General features: G+C 36.5%; 1 protein-coding gene across 1 annotated transcript in view; it reads left to right on the top strand.

Moving 5' to 3' along the window:
- The first annotated feature begins 464 nt into the window (after positions 1-464).
- The window catches only part of PNPLA8 (patatin like phospholipase domain containing 8), a 39,069-nt gene continuing 25,836 nt past the window's right edge, over positions 465-13,697 (top strand). Inside the window, exons 1-6 of the mRNA XM_005426335.3 lie at positions 465-1,900; positions 2,698-2,847; positions 4,056-4,207; positions 4,945-5,039; positions 8,372-8,543; positions 13,255-13,312. Coding sequence (XP_005426392.1) covers positions 779-1,900; positions 2,698-2,847; positions 4,056-4,207; positions 4,945-5,039; positions 8,372-8,543; positions 13,255-13,312 — 1,749 coding nt within the window. The 5' untranslated portion in view covers positions 465-778. The remainder of the gene's footprint in view (positions 1,901-2,697; positions 2,848-4,055; positions 4,208-4,944; positions 5,040-8,371; positions 8,544-13,254; positions 13,313-13,697) is intronic.

Raw genomic sequence — 13,697 nt, 5'->3', positions numbered from 1 at the left:
TAACGATGGTGCTGCCGGCGGGGCTTCACCTCTGCTCTCACTGTGAAGTTGGCCTGCTCAGGAGTTGGCCGCTGTGCCTGCCTGCCAGCCCTTCTCGGCATTTTTCACGGGCGCTGGATAAGCCTGGGCTTGAGTTTTCGGCAAATAGTGGTTTTGCTCCTGCGATATCAGCACAACTCTGGTGTGCTGTGTAAAACGCTGCTCCACCAGTTTCACCTTTCTTTGCAGAGTAAGGATTATATCCTGCCCTTGGCTCTTAGGATGGGCATGTTTTGTTGAACTTTGATCAACACTTGGTGTCACTTCTTCCCTGTGAGGAATTCTGCTAAGGGGTGGTAATATAATGACATTTGAAACGTTGTGTCTGCACAAGATAATTTGCTGAAGAAACAGCAATCAATTTTCTATATGTGATTAAATACTGTACGTCACATATTGCTCAAGATGAGCTTAAACTGTCCTTTAGGGAGTACTGTGTTGAAATGTTGGGGTGAGCTACCAAATGTCCTGAGCAGTGGATTTTCCCAAGAGATTATTTGATTTGATTTGAATGTTTATCTGTCTTTACCGAAAGGATACAGAAGCTCCATCTGTTTTAAACAACTCTGTGATTTTAGTTTAACTTGTCTCTGGTTTGGGGTTTCCATTGTTGGTTTTAATTTTTGTTTTGTTTTTTCTTTTTCAGACAACACTACATTACGGGACTTAACTTATTGACATATATTTTTTTGGAATGAAGTAGAAAGCAACGTAGAAAAGGTGCAATTATTTATAAGTTATGACAGTTCATTTATCCTTGGATGCATATTTATTCTTTTTGATTAACCCAAAAAGTCTTTGGTGGAAGCAGAGAAACAAATACCTGTCTTTCTGTAGACCTAAAGCCTGCTGGAGGGCAAATCATGCTGCACACTTGAGAGTTTTTCATACAAGTGAGCCTTGGTGTAAGTGGGCCAAAAGCAGAACATTTTGGTACAACAAGTACATTTGTAGCCATGAGTTTTTATACTACAGAGTTTCCAAACTTTTAACTTCTTCTTCTAAAGGACTTACAAGGGTGAGCATTCGCATGTCACGAATTAAGAATACCATAGAATCTGTTTCGAAGGCAGTGTCTGGCACTCACAGTGAGCTGGTGTCACGGATAGCTCGATTAAAGTCCCACTCAGGTACTTTGGGTAAAGCAAATAAAAGTAGTGCAGATGCAAATAACATCAGCACAAATTTAGAAAATGATAAGCAAGTTACAGATGTCAGAACTCAGGACGATTGCAACAGAGGCCCAGCTGCAAAGAAATCCACTTGTGCAAGTGAAAACTTGGAATCTGTGTTAGTAGGTTCAAACAGCACTTGTCAAGATACTCCAGAAGTTTCAGCATCTACTAAAAGCCACCTTTTTCATGTAAGCTACTTTTCTACAAATTTTGGAGAGACTTACAACTTTGTAGCCGATCATATCAACTCTTACTTTAATAATTCTGTTATGGAACAAGGAAGAAAAAAGAATGCTTTATTACAGGACTCTGAAAGTGAAGAGAGGAATAAGCTTGATTCATCAGCAAATACTGTAACAAACGAAGAAAAGAGAGTGCATTCAGCAGGCACTTTAGCTCCTGAAGCAGAGATCTTGGGTACTGAAAAGACAAATACTGCTCTCCCAGTTTCCACTAAAAAAAGTATTACAGACTTTCTTTCATATCCCAGTAACAGCGTACAAGCTTTTGTCGACAGCTATATTGGTGGATTGGTTCCAAAGTTAAGATCTGATACAAAAGTTGTTTCACCAGAAAAGAGTAAACAGCAGGAACAAGAAGTGTCTGAGAAGAGTAATGAGGACAAAGCAAAAGAGGCCAAGACTGCAGAAGAGAGGGAAAAGCATCTGTCTCTTCAGAGAGAAAAGGCAAGTCTTTGTTTTGTGTTAATTTATGTATTTTTTCTGTGTGTATTTTATACAAGTGTGTATACGTGCTACACTAGTGTATATACCTATATTTAAGCATAGACACACACACATTTACTTTTGTAAATCAGTATATACCCATGTATATACTTACATACATACGTACACATACTTGTACTTATATATAAGTATATATGTGGTGTTCCTGCCCACAGCAGGGACGTTGGAACTAGATGATCCTTAAGGCCTCTTCCAACCCAAACTGTTCTCTGATTCATTCTGTGCACTTTTATAAATGAATACATATATAAAATGTTGTAGATTTTATCTATGTGTATGCATACCATATGTAAACTTACAAACATATATATATGCTTAAAAGTAGGTATGGATACATGTGTGTTTAAGTATTCAGTGTTTTATGCAGGTATAAATCTGTGTATGCAAGTTTATATTCGAAGAGTGTCTAAGTATGAATATATATACACTCACACACACCTCTGTGTTGTTAATGGTTTAAATACAGAGAGTTGCCCTGAAAGTCCATCTGAATACATATTGACGTATTTGTTTGGGGTATTCTTGCTCTAAACTTGATTTTGTTTTCTACTAAATAAAGAATCAAAAGATTTTTGTTGACAATTTAAGCAGTGCTTACTTGGAACCTGTAGGAGATCTCTAGTACAACATACTGTTCATTGCTTCTGAGAAATCTTAAAATAACACTTGGAAATTAGTCTTGACAAATTTTACACATTTCTCAGAGTAGTTTTATGTTGTCTGTTTGTCTTCTTTAGATCATTGCAAGAGTGAGCATTGATAACAGGACTCGAGCTTTAGTTCAAGCCCTGCGGAGATCCACTAATCTGAAAGTCTGCATCAACAGGGTTGAAGAACTGTCCTATCATCTTCTAGAATTTCCAGAGAGCAGAGGAGTTGCAATTAAGGTGCCAATAGTTTTTATACTTACGTAAAAATCAATCTGACAAGTGATTGATACAGAACAACATAAAACCTCCTTCTGTGCTTTTGTGGACTAGTCATATTTCCTGTTTGCAAGAATTGTAGTTTGAGTGTCTCTTTTTATAACTTTTTAGCTGTTTGAAGCGGATTCATATGCAAGCTACTGTGAGTTTAGCTAAAGGCTCTTAAGATTGCAGTGTTTAATTTAGAAGCATACAGCATGGTCATGTGGATTGGTAGTATAGCTTTTTCCAGTGGTAGATAAAGGTCGTACACTGTGTCCCCTGTGGCAGTTGACCAAATGGGAATGTGCTGTGCAGTTGATCTGTAAATGCACAGTACTTTCTATGCTTGTTTACATGCTTTCTTCGAAGAGAGGTGGCAAGAGAACCATCAAATAAGTTAATGTAGTCTAGTCCTACTTGTTTTCTTCCCTGCATTGAGAGGGCAGGACGTGGGTGGTAGACTATTCTAGAAGTACCAGCTAAATCACAGCATTTGTCAACCTTGTGCCTTTTTCCACAAGATGTGACAAACCTGTGACACAGATTGTAGAATTTCTGGAAGAAGTAGCCTTTGGGAATGGAGTGCAGGCCAGATGAATCATCTGAGCAGGGTATAGGTCGGGCATTCACATAAATATATGTGAATTATTATGAAAGAGTGTATTCACTACTCCCATTTTGATTGCAATGCTGTGTATCTTTGTGGTAATGTCCATTTAAAAATACTCTGTGTGGGAAAGCATTTTAAATTTTGTTTTGGTGTTAGTGTACTTAGAAGGCATTTCTTGTTTTGAAGCAGTGCAGTACTTACTAAACAAATCTGGGGTTTTGCCTCTACTTGGTGTGCCTCATACTTGAGTCTACACTTGGCTGATGTGATACTAAGTCAATAAAACGAAACTGGTAAATGTAGCTTTCCTAGCTATTAAAAATATTTACATAACATCTTGCTTGTTTAATTCTGATAGGTAGTTACTATAGCAATGAGGTGTGTACAGCATAATATTGACATCCTTTCTTTCCCTTGTTAGAGAAAAACATGGGTAAATACAGATTTGAAGACATTTTCTTCCAATTTTAATTGGTATATTACTTCTGTGCTTTAATGCTGTGCTAGTAAATTTAAGAATGGATTCTTTTGGTTTAAACATATGGTTAGAATGAAATATCCTTGTATTTATCAATAGGAAAAATTAATCCCATGCCTGTTGCGACTGAGACAGGCTAATGATGAAAGTCTTCAGGCTGCTGTTAGAGAAACTTTAGCTCTGATTGGCTATACAGACCCTGTGAAAGGCTGGGGAATTCGTGTCCTCACCATTGATGGAGGAGGAACAAGGTAAAACTTCTGGGGTTTTACATACTTGTAACCTTTTTCATACTGTAACTAGAAGTAAAATTTCAGTCTCTCTTTGATAGATAAATGCCCAAAGAGGCAATTTATGAGTTGCCTTTCTGTCACATTTGACTGTCTTAAGGGATGGATGTTGTTTTTCTGTGCATTTCTGCTTGAATGGTGTTTCTTTTGGTGCTCATTTTGCCATACAGAGTTATCTTGCTCTATCCCAACAGAGTTCACACTGTTGCACTCCAGATACTGTTTTGTGATAGAGAAACACAAATCTGATGGTCTCCAATTCATCTCTCCCATTATCTCAGATACATGGAATTGAGGCCAGGCAAACCTCATACTGGAAAATACTATGCCCCAAGGGGCATTATATAGCTTTGTTAAGACCAAATTTAAGTGCTGTGTAGTGGGAATGCAACTAAAATCTATCCTTAGTCTACATCCACAGAAGCTGATCACTCCCCCAAGTCTTTGCTGTAAAACAATATGGCTGTAGCTGTTGAATGCTATTTTTGGTATGCCTGAGTATGTCATTCATATTTAGTATTCATCATTCTATTTCAACTGTGTTCTGCTGCTCTTTTATTTTCTGAAATATTCAGGATTTTTACTGTTGCAGTTATTCAATTATAATTAGTTATAATGAAGCAAAGGTGTTTGAAAAATTATTAGATCTATGTAAGATAAGACTGCCATTGTATGTGAAGGGGAATTTTGTGTTTCAGGGGTTTAGTTGCACTTCAGACTCTACGGAAACTAGAAGAATTAACTGGAAAGCCGGTTCATCAACTTTTTGACTACATCTGTGGTGTAAGCACAGGTAATTATTAAGTCACAAGTTGGAGTTTTGCTATCAATATCTGAGAATAAATAGAGATTTTTCAGTTTCTGACTTAGAATGTAAGCTGAGAAAGTAGAGTTGTGATTTCTAGAGTCTTTCTTTTTGCTTCTGAATAAGAACTTTGGGCAGTTCATGACAAACTTTTGTCTTTAAACTGATTTGTTATTTTTTCAATTTATGTGAAATCTTCAATTTGCACATAGAAACAGTTATCTTAGGTATTTATGGAGCTTTACAGACTGCTAAGGTAATAGCCCTCAAGAACTGATGCTGAGTCAGTCGTGTTTCCTTTATTAAGTTAACAGCAATGTTTCATCTTTATTAATTATCTGCCAGAAGGACAGAATGTGCCTGTAGCAAGATCTTGAATGATATAAATTAGAGGAAGTGGCCAGTGCTGTGGTGCCCTCCCTTCATATGGGTCTGTACAGGCTGGAGAAATGGCTTGGCAGGTTCAGTAAAGCCAAATACAAAGCCTCCGACTGAGGTGGGCTGACAGCCTAGAAACCAGCTTTGCAGGAAAGGACCTGGTCTTGTTTGGAACAAGTTGGATGTGAATCATCACTGTACTCTAGAGCAAAGACAGCTGACCACATTGGCTTGCATGGATGAGAATGTACCCAACAATTGAAGTATCTCTGTTTGGCCACAAAGGTCTTGTTATGGGCTCCTCTATAAACCCTTAATCTTTTGGGTGTGTTTTTGTACTGGGTGCATGTGGCAGAGCTGGGGGCTGGAGCTCATGACATGTAAAGGAGAGAGTGCAAAAACTGAGTTTATTTGGCCTTGAGAAGGCTAAGGGTGGGCCTTTATCCTGCTTCAGCTAATGGGAAAAAAAAGAGAAGATGGATCTTGAATAATTTTTAAGGTGTACAGGGGTAGGAGAAAAGACAGCAGACAAGCTGGAGTATGGGAAGTTGTAATTAGATATGGGATCATGTTTTTGTTGCAAGGATGGTCAGACACTGGAAAGAGTTGCCTGTTCAGACTTTGTAATCTCTGTCCATGGAGATGGCTGAGCAAGTCATGAGTAACCTATTCTAATTATACTTGTTGGAACAGGAGGTTGGACTAGATGATGTCTACAGGTCCCACCCAGACTTATTTACACTTGTGACTCAGTGATAAGTTACTCCTCCCTAGAAAGCAGGAGACTCCAAAGCATGTTTCTCCTTTAAAGACAGTAATCTCCTTCAGAAATTGTTAGACCAGTAGCAGCACAAGTATGTTTTCTAACATAGGAGGCATGCTGTAGTTTACTAGCTCAGTTTCCTTTAGAAACCCACATTCTTCAATTTTTTTGTCATACTTATATTCAATCAGAAACTACATTAAACATATATCACCCTGAGTAGATGAAGTGTGTTTCAGGAGATTTGCTTAATAGACTAATAATAGCAGAGGAGAGATTCTCCTAGAGAGAATTTGTAGCCACAATATAGTTCCCTGCTTTACATTTTTACTAGTCTTCCAAATAAATCCTTCATTAGTTAGTTTAGCAGTAAGTGTTTGTTTTATTGGAAGATGGTTTCCCTCCAAAACACTTCTCCAGTGTTGTCTTCAATGAATAAAGGTGTTTTACCTTGGATAGAGAGGCCTTGTGTTCTTAATTTGCTCCCACTACTGTCACTAGAACTAGCTTGGTTTTTAATTCTTCCTCAAATTTTGCAATTTATGAATGACTGCTAGTAAGTACTTAGCATATTCTTTTAAATTTTGTTTACACAATTAAGCTTTTGTCTGCAGTTGTCCAGTTTGCAATAGTAAATGGAGACATGTCTGGGTGAGGTTGTGCATGTCTGTCAGCACTGCTGGCAGTTCTGTTTGTATTGACAGTACATATGCCAATAGTCTTGCAGTTGAATGAGTTGCACTTTATAAGAGTGATGGATTAAATTATAGGAAGGATGCCTCTTGTATACTGCACTTCTCTTTTCTGCTGCAGTTTTTGTATTTCTTGCAATTGTTCAGCTGTTTTGCCTTTGAAGTTTGGAAATGCCCTTGCTGTGAATTCAGCATCACTGTCTTTGTAGTTGTCTTCCCCATGCTTCTCTTCATTGGGGGTCAGAAGGAGTAAATGCAGGCAGTCACGCAGAAAGATCATTGCAATGATGCTGTAATAGGTTCTGCATGCTTTGAATCTGCTCACCAAAATAGCAAATGTATGATATTGTAGAACTGGTGCTGGAGAGTTTAGAAGAGAATGTGACGGAGGATTTGCATGACTCAGGAAAATGGTGTTTCTCTGCTGCTAGGTGTTAAGTCTGCATTGAATACGGGCATCTAGTGATTTGGCGATTGAGATTGTTTCTCGTGATGAAACTTTGTTTCTCATGATGAAACTTTGTGTCATGTATGATGAAACTTTGTGTCAAGTGAATCCACTAATGCTCAGCTATTGCAGTGGGTGGGCACTGTGAAAGAGGGCTTGGAAGTCATTTTTCTTTTAAAGCCATCTGTAACTTCCTGCATGTAGTTTTTTTCTGCACATGCGTTGTATTTTTGCTCTATTTCAAAAATTGGCACCTTTTAAAATTAACTTTATTCAAGCCTATGGCATTTATTTCCAGATTGAAAAAATCATGTGTCTTAATTATTTCTAATGCTTAATTACATGTTCTCACAGTATGGCACAACTAGATTTAAAGGTTTTGTGTGTCCCTTTTAATTTAATATATCTGAGAATTGTAGTGATGCATTAATTGCATTTTCCCACAGTTCTTTTAATGGTATTTAGCAGCAATGTTTTTTGAGTGCTGTTATTTTGTTCCTGCAAGGGTAGGTCATAATTTTTGTTAGGGACACACTAGATGGCAGCATGTATGAAATTAATTATAAATGGCTGGAACCAAATGTAATCCAAACTACTGGAATGTTCTTTATATTTGCAGAATTTTCCTAGAATATTTCTCTGTTAACTTAAGAGTTTGCATGGTAGCAAATAATGCTCCAAATAAATTTTTAGTACCACAGCATAAATTTCTCTTACTCATTTCTCTTTCCAAGTAAAGTAGTGGATTTCAGTAGCTTTCTGCCGTATGCTGGTTGTAATCTGCAAAATGAAATAATACAATGTTTTAACTTCTCATATTTCTGTTTTTGAAAATAGACTTTTTCTGTATTGTGTATGTTCTTTTAAAACATGGTTTGTGATCTCTGAGCAGGAATTTAGTGAAATAAATGTCATTTGTTCTTGCTGTTTCAAGACAGATATTCTGTTAACCTATGAACTACATTAACTGCTAATCCATCTTTGTAATCTTACTCCAGGATACGTTTTTGTAATATTGCAAAATATTTGTTTTTTTCAGGAGCTATATTAGCTTTTATGTTGGGGTTGTTCCATATCCCCCTGGATGATTGTGAAGAATTGTACCATAAGTTAGGATCAGATGTTTTTAAGCAGAATGTCATTGTTGGAACAGTCAAAATGGGCTGGAACCACGCCTTTTATGACAGTGATATATGGGAAAAAATGCTCAAGTAAGTAAAAGATAATCAGATGAAAAATAACTAGTGCAATGACTGAGTGCATTTGGTTTTGTTATTGCTTCACTGGTGTGCAGATTCTTAAAACAACTAGAAGGGATTAACATATACTCTCATTCTTTTGAAATAGCTGTTTTCATATTTACCAAGATGCTGGAAGCTTTTAATGTAATGATTTATGTTTCTGGGGAATAAAGTAAGCTTTACTGCACTGATTTCTGATTATATTCCTGTATGCTGGCCAGCTCTGCTAGATCTGACTCGTTACAGATTTGCTACAAATTTTACTAACCACCTGCTGTGCCCTTTTTAGTGAAGGAGATTGGTGAGAAATGAAATAATGTGCTGTAGTAGAGATTTTTAATGTTTGCGGCTATATTGGAGGGCTTTGTCCATTGCCGCTTTCTTTGAAAGGCAAATGAGCTGTAAGGGTTGCAATGAAAAATTATCTGCAGTGTCAGAGTTGCCTATGAAGTATATTCACTTGCATTGATGGCTATTCAGGAAAAGCCACTAGAAAGAATTACTATATTACAGGTTTTATTTCTTAGTTTATTAATCAGCATTTCTATTGATAGTTCAATTGTTTATCCTTTTTAGCACACTAATGTCATTGCTTCCCAACCAGCTTAAGTTAACCTTGCTACTGAAAGAACTGAACAATGTAAAATGGTAAAAGGTTCTTTCTGATAAGTAACAAGTTCCTTTGGGAATACAATTACTGTGTTTTATGGGATTAAAAGAGTTTTTATGACATAATAGTGGGAATATCAGTAGTGTCTGAATTTTAAGCATCTTACTTCTTTGATGGAGTGGAGAAAGAAGCTTCTAAGCACTTCTTCTCTGTGCTCCTGCATATTTTTAGAAATAAATACATTTATCTAATCAATATAATTAGCTGTTCTTCTCAAGTATCTAAAGGTGTTTTTTTAGAAATTGGCTTTTTCTCTGTCTTCCATCATTTCATTCCCCACCCAATTAAATGAAGTCTTGTGAAAGTCACAATAACGTAATGTGAAAGTATTTTACATGGCTTTAATTAAGATACTATTGTTTTTCTGCAGCTACATGTAGCACATGAGGGAGGTAAACAACTCTACTCCTGTGCAATAGACAAAAGCAGGCAATTAATTTACTCTATGGATAATATATTAAAAAATAACTGTGCTGATCAAAAATGACTTCTTGGTCACCTGCAATGTTGAAGGGAAATGCTATGCCTGCGCAGCATTTTGTTAATTCCTAGAGGCTTCCCTGTGGTGTGGGGGCCTGGAGCTGAGAAAGGATTTGTAAAGTTATATAGTATCTCTTTACAGCAATATTGAAGGTCAGGTCTAACATTGTTATAGCATGGGGAAACTGCTGTATGCTTTGTTTTGAGTTTAAAAGCATTACTTGTGCTGTGTGTGTTTTTGTAGTTTAAATGGTAACTTGTCAGCCTTGCTTGAAATAGAGACTATCCATTGACAGTGTATAGATCTGTAATGTGTGTTTAGTCCTACCACAATATCAGTGGTGGTATTTTCTGTCAGAAGGTATTCTTGCTGAAAATAATTAAGGTGATGTTTCATCAGTCTAATGTTTTATGCATTCATGGGCTATATTATAAATTGCATTTCAGAAAATGACAACTAATTTTGGTTAACTGACATTTCATTCAGAGTACTTTAGGAAATTGTTTTCATATGTTCTATGTATGTCTCTTTTAACTCCTCTGATGTATTTCTTGAGTAGCAATTTGAGGACTGGTTTTAATGATTTATTTACGCAGAAGATTTTACTTGCAACATATCAGTGTATATAATGCTATATTGAATTGCATTTGTAAGAACCTGGCTTTTAGTTCCAACTTCTCTCTTTTCTTTTGACTGTTGTTGACATATAAAATTTTCTTCTTGCATGCTGTCTTAAGAAACTACTGGAGAAATTTGGTGAGCAGCTAGGAATTTTCACAAGCTAGCTAAAATCTCATGTTGGGAATTTATAGTCTTGAGAAGCAATCAGTCACTCTATGAAGCGTAGGATAAAAATTGCGTGTTCTCTTTTGGTAGGAAAATGGATAATACAAGTAATAATACTTCAGTATTTGTTTTGCAGAGTGAAATGTAAATTGACGCTGCTCTCTAGTCACATTCCATACCAGCACACAGTATAAAAGTCTCTTCTGTAGGTTTGGTAAAGATGTCATAGTTTTCTGGTGCTACTGTTGCTGTTGGAAGAGGGTGAAAGTTACAATTTTGCCTTTTGCATTGAACGCTCTTTCTCCAGAATATTTGCATCTCTGCTGTAGCCCATTAGAATGTTTCTTCCAGCATATGATTGACAATATGTTTTTCATAGCATTATTGAAATAAGTGTTGCAATATTAGTGACTTGAAGCAATGAAAGAGCAATGTTTGTGAAAGAGACTCGTTGTTTAAGTAGGTCATGTCTAGAGGACATAGGTCACAGACAGACACAAAGTAGATAAATGGGAAAACAGGATGGCATAATAACTGATGAGTGGAAAAATGTAAAATGCTTACAGGATTTAAAGTAACTTTAATATCAAAAGTGATTTGGTTTGTCACGGACAGTCTAATGAAACATCTGTATGGTTGTGGTCAGACAAGATGATTCAGTGTGTGACAGTTGGGATTGAAAATACATAAAATACTATAGTGCCATTATATTAATTTACAATACAGTTTCATTTAAAATATTTACAGTCCCAGTTTCCCCATTCTAGAGAATATTTCTGTTGCAAGATTGGGGGAAAAGTAACCAGTGGCATAAAGACAGCGCACATTAAGTGTCTATCATTAACGAAAGCAAATGAGTTAAAGTGGTAATTTGAGGTAGTAAGGCATCTTGAGAATTACCAGTTTCTTGTTTTCTTTGAATGAAATAGGGGGACTATTCAGTAGTCCCCCTGAATAACAGGGGACTATTCAATAAAATGAGAAGGCTTTATTTTTTAACACAGTATGTGAATAAACTGTGGAATTACTTCTGCTGTGACTTCATAAAAGAAAATTAAACAGGGAGACAAATACATGTATTTAATATGCAATTACAATGTTAATGGTAGCTACAGTACTAAACTAAATGTGGAGGTGATACTAAACTTTTCTCCTTAGACTGTAATGTCTGAAGTTGCACAGTAGTTGAAAGGATTTCTTGTACCTACTCTGGAGTATCAGTTTCTGGCCTTCATAAAAAACAGGATGTGAAGAGATAGTTATTCAGTTTGATGGTTTCCGTAATTAAGCAGACGATATTGCTTATGCATTTTTTTAATCTTTGCATTCAGGGTTTGGGAAAAATACCAAATACAGACATTGCAGAAATAGATGAAAGTGATGCAAATCAGTAGATGGCTTTGATTTTCACCTCTGTCAGTCCCATTTTTTTTATTCCTACTTCATGGTTCCATGTGCCTTCATCTCCTTCTGTAATCAGTTAATGAGTGCAGATGTCACTCTTCCCCTTCTGGCTGGTGATTCTGAGACTAGAATCAAAGCAAAAACAAAACTGTGCCACAGGTACTAGAATTACGTCAGCAGGAGTTTTCCATCGTAGGACTGGAACCTGTCTGCCTTCCTTCCTCCCTGTCAAGAACATGTATGCAGCCATCCTTCAAGCACAAATATCCACTAGAAGAGCAAATTGTCCTAATTGCACATACAGTCTACTGTCTGCATGGAGGACTGCTGCTATGGTAGCCTTTAAAGATTCTTTTGTCTTCTGACCTGAGTAGGTAGATAAAGATGTTGTTTGTAACAGTGGAAGTGCTGCTCCCTCCTGTCATAGGTGCAAGCTGTAGATGAATGATCTTGTAACAGCAGGACATGGAATATCTTTACTTTAAAAGCGGGGCAGTATAGAAAACCAAAATTACAAAATAAGACAGATGCACCACCAGTGTTTGGGTGGGCTGTCTTCTAGGGGAGGAAAAAAGCTTGCTGATTTAAAGGAAAGCCTTTTGGGAATCATTTTTGGTGACCACCCACTCTCTAGGAGTTTTATACCTTTACTGTAATCAAATCAAAGTTGAAGTAGATGATGAGGTGAGATCACTGGCTAGTGTGGTAATTTGCTCCAGTCTCCTCTACTGTGCAGAAGGACTATCTTCTAGTTAACAAGGGGAATACTGACCTTGATATGATGAGAAATTACTGTGCTGACCATTAGTGTGATTTATGAAAATGTATTCATGTGAAAAAATAGTACCTCAGAAAGGAATGGTAAATGTATGTTGAATTACTGTTATGGAAGACTGCATGTAGATGTTTTAACTTTCTTCTAAATCATATGGAATCACATCTTTCTCTATATAGCTTTTGTTTCTGTAATTGTAAAACAGAAGAGTAATTTTTCATTACTGTAGAGCCACTTTAAAAGGATGTTGACTTTTTGATTCCTAAATGTGGCAAAGTATTTTGTCTAACTATGTAGTTGAGTAATCATAATGATTTATGGTTAGGTATGTGAACTGAGTAATTTGAATCAAGACCTCTTCAGTCACTCTTCAGACTTATTTCCAACAGGCTAGAAGGTTTGAAGTGTCGGTCCATTGAAGTCACTTGTGTAAATGGGATAGTTAAATTGAAATACAAACATTGCTTCTTTTAAATGCAAAGGTCTCAGAAATAAGGATGCTAAAAATTTATGTCTTGTTCATGCTAAATTGATGGAGCATTTTCAATTTTTACACCTTTTTTAGAGAAAAAATGGGCTCAAATCTTATGATTGAAACTGCAAGAAAGTCCAAATGTCCAAAGGTAAGTACAGTTTTCTAAGGTAAATACTAATTGTATATTTCACAAGTACTCTTAAGAGTTCTGAGTAAATTCTGTACCTAGAAGAACATTGGATAGACAGCATGAATGTTGAAGTGCTCTTCAGGCTTCTATATTTGATAACCTATGCTTTTAAAGGATAAAAATTAATTAGATTCTTAAATTTTGGCAGCAATTTCTGATATTGTTATTACTTCTAGTTAGAATACATTGCAGAGATGTTAAAAATCTTGTAAGCATAGAAACACTGGGTCAACATTTTGATGTTGTGCGAAGTTCAGTTTTTTCAGGTAAGAATTCTAGTGTCTGGAGATTCTGTCCTGTCAGCTGTGATCTGTGTTACTGTGTTGCAAGAGGGCAGGGCTTC

This window comes from Geospiza fortis, unplaced genomic scaffold (genome assembly GCF_000277835.1).
Source record: "Geospiza fortis unplaced genomic scaffold, GeoFor_1.0 scaffold429, whole genome shotgun sequence".
Taxonomy (NCBI): Eukaryota; Metazoa; Chordata; class Aves; order Passeriformes; family Thraupidae; genus Geospiza; species Geospiza fortis.
This window is presented reverse-complemented; position numbering and strand designations above follow the sequence as displayed.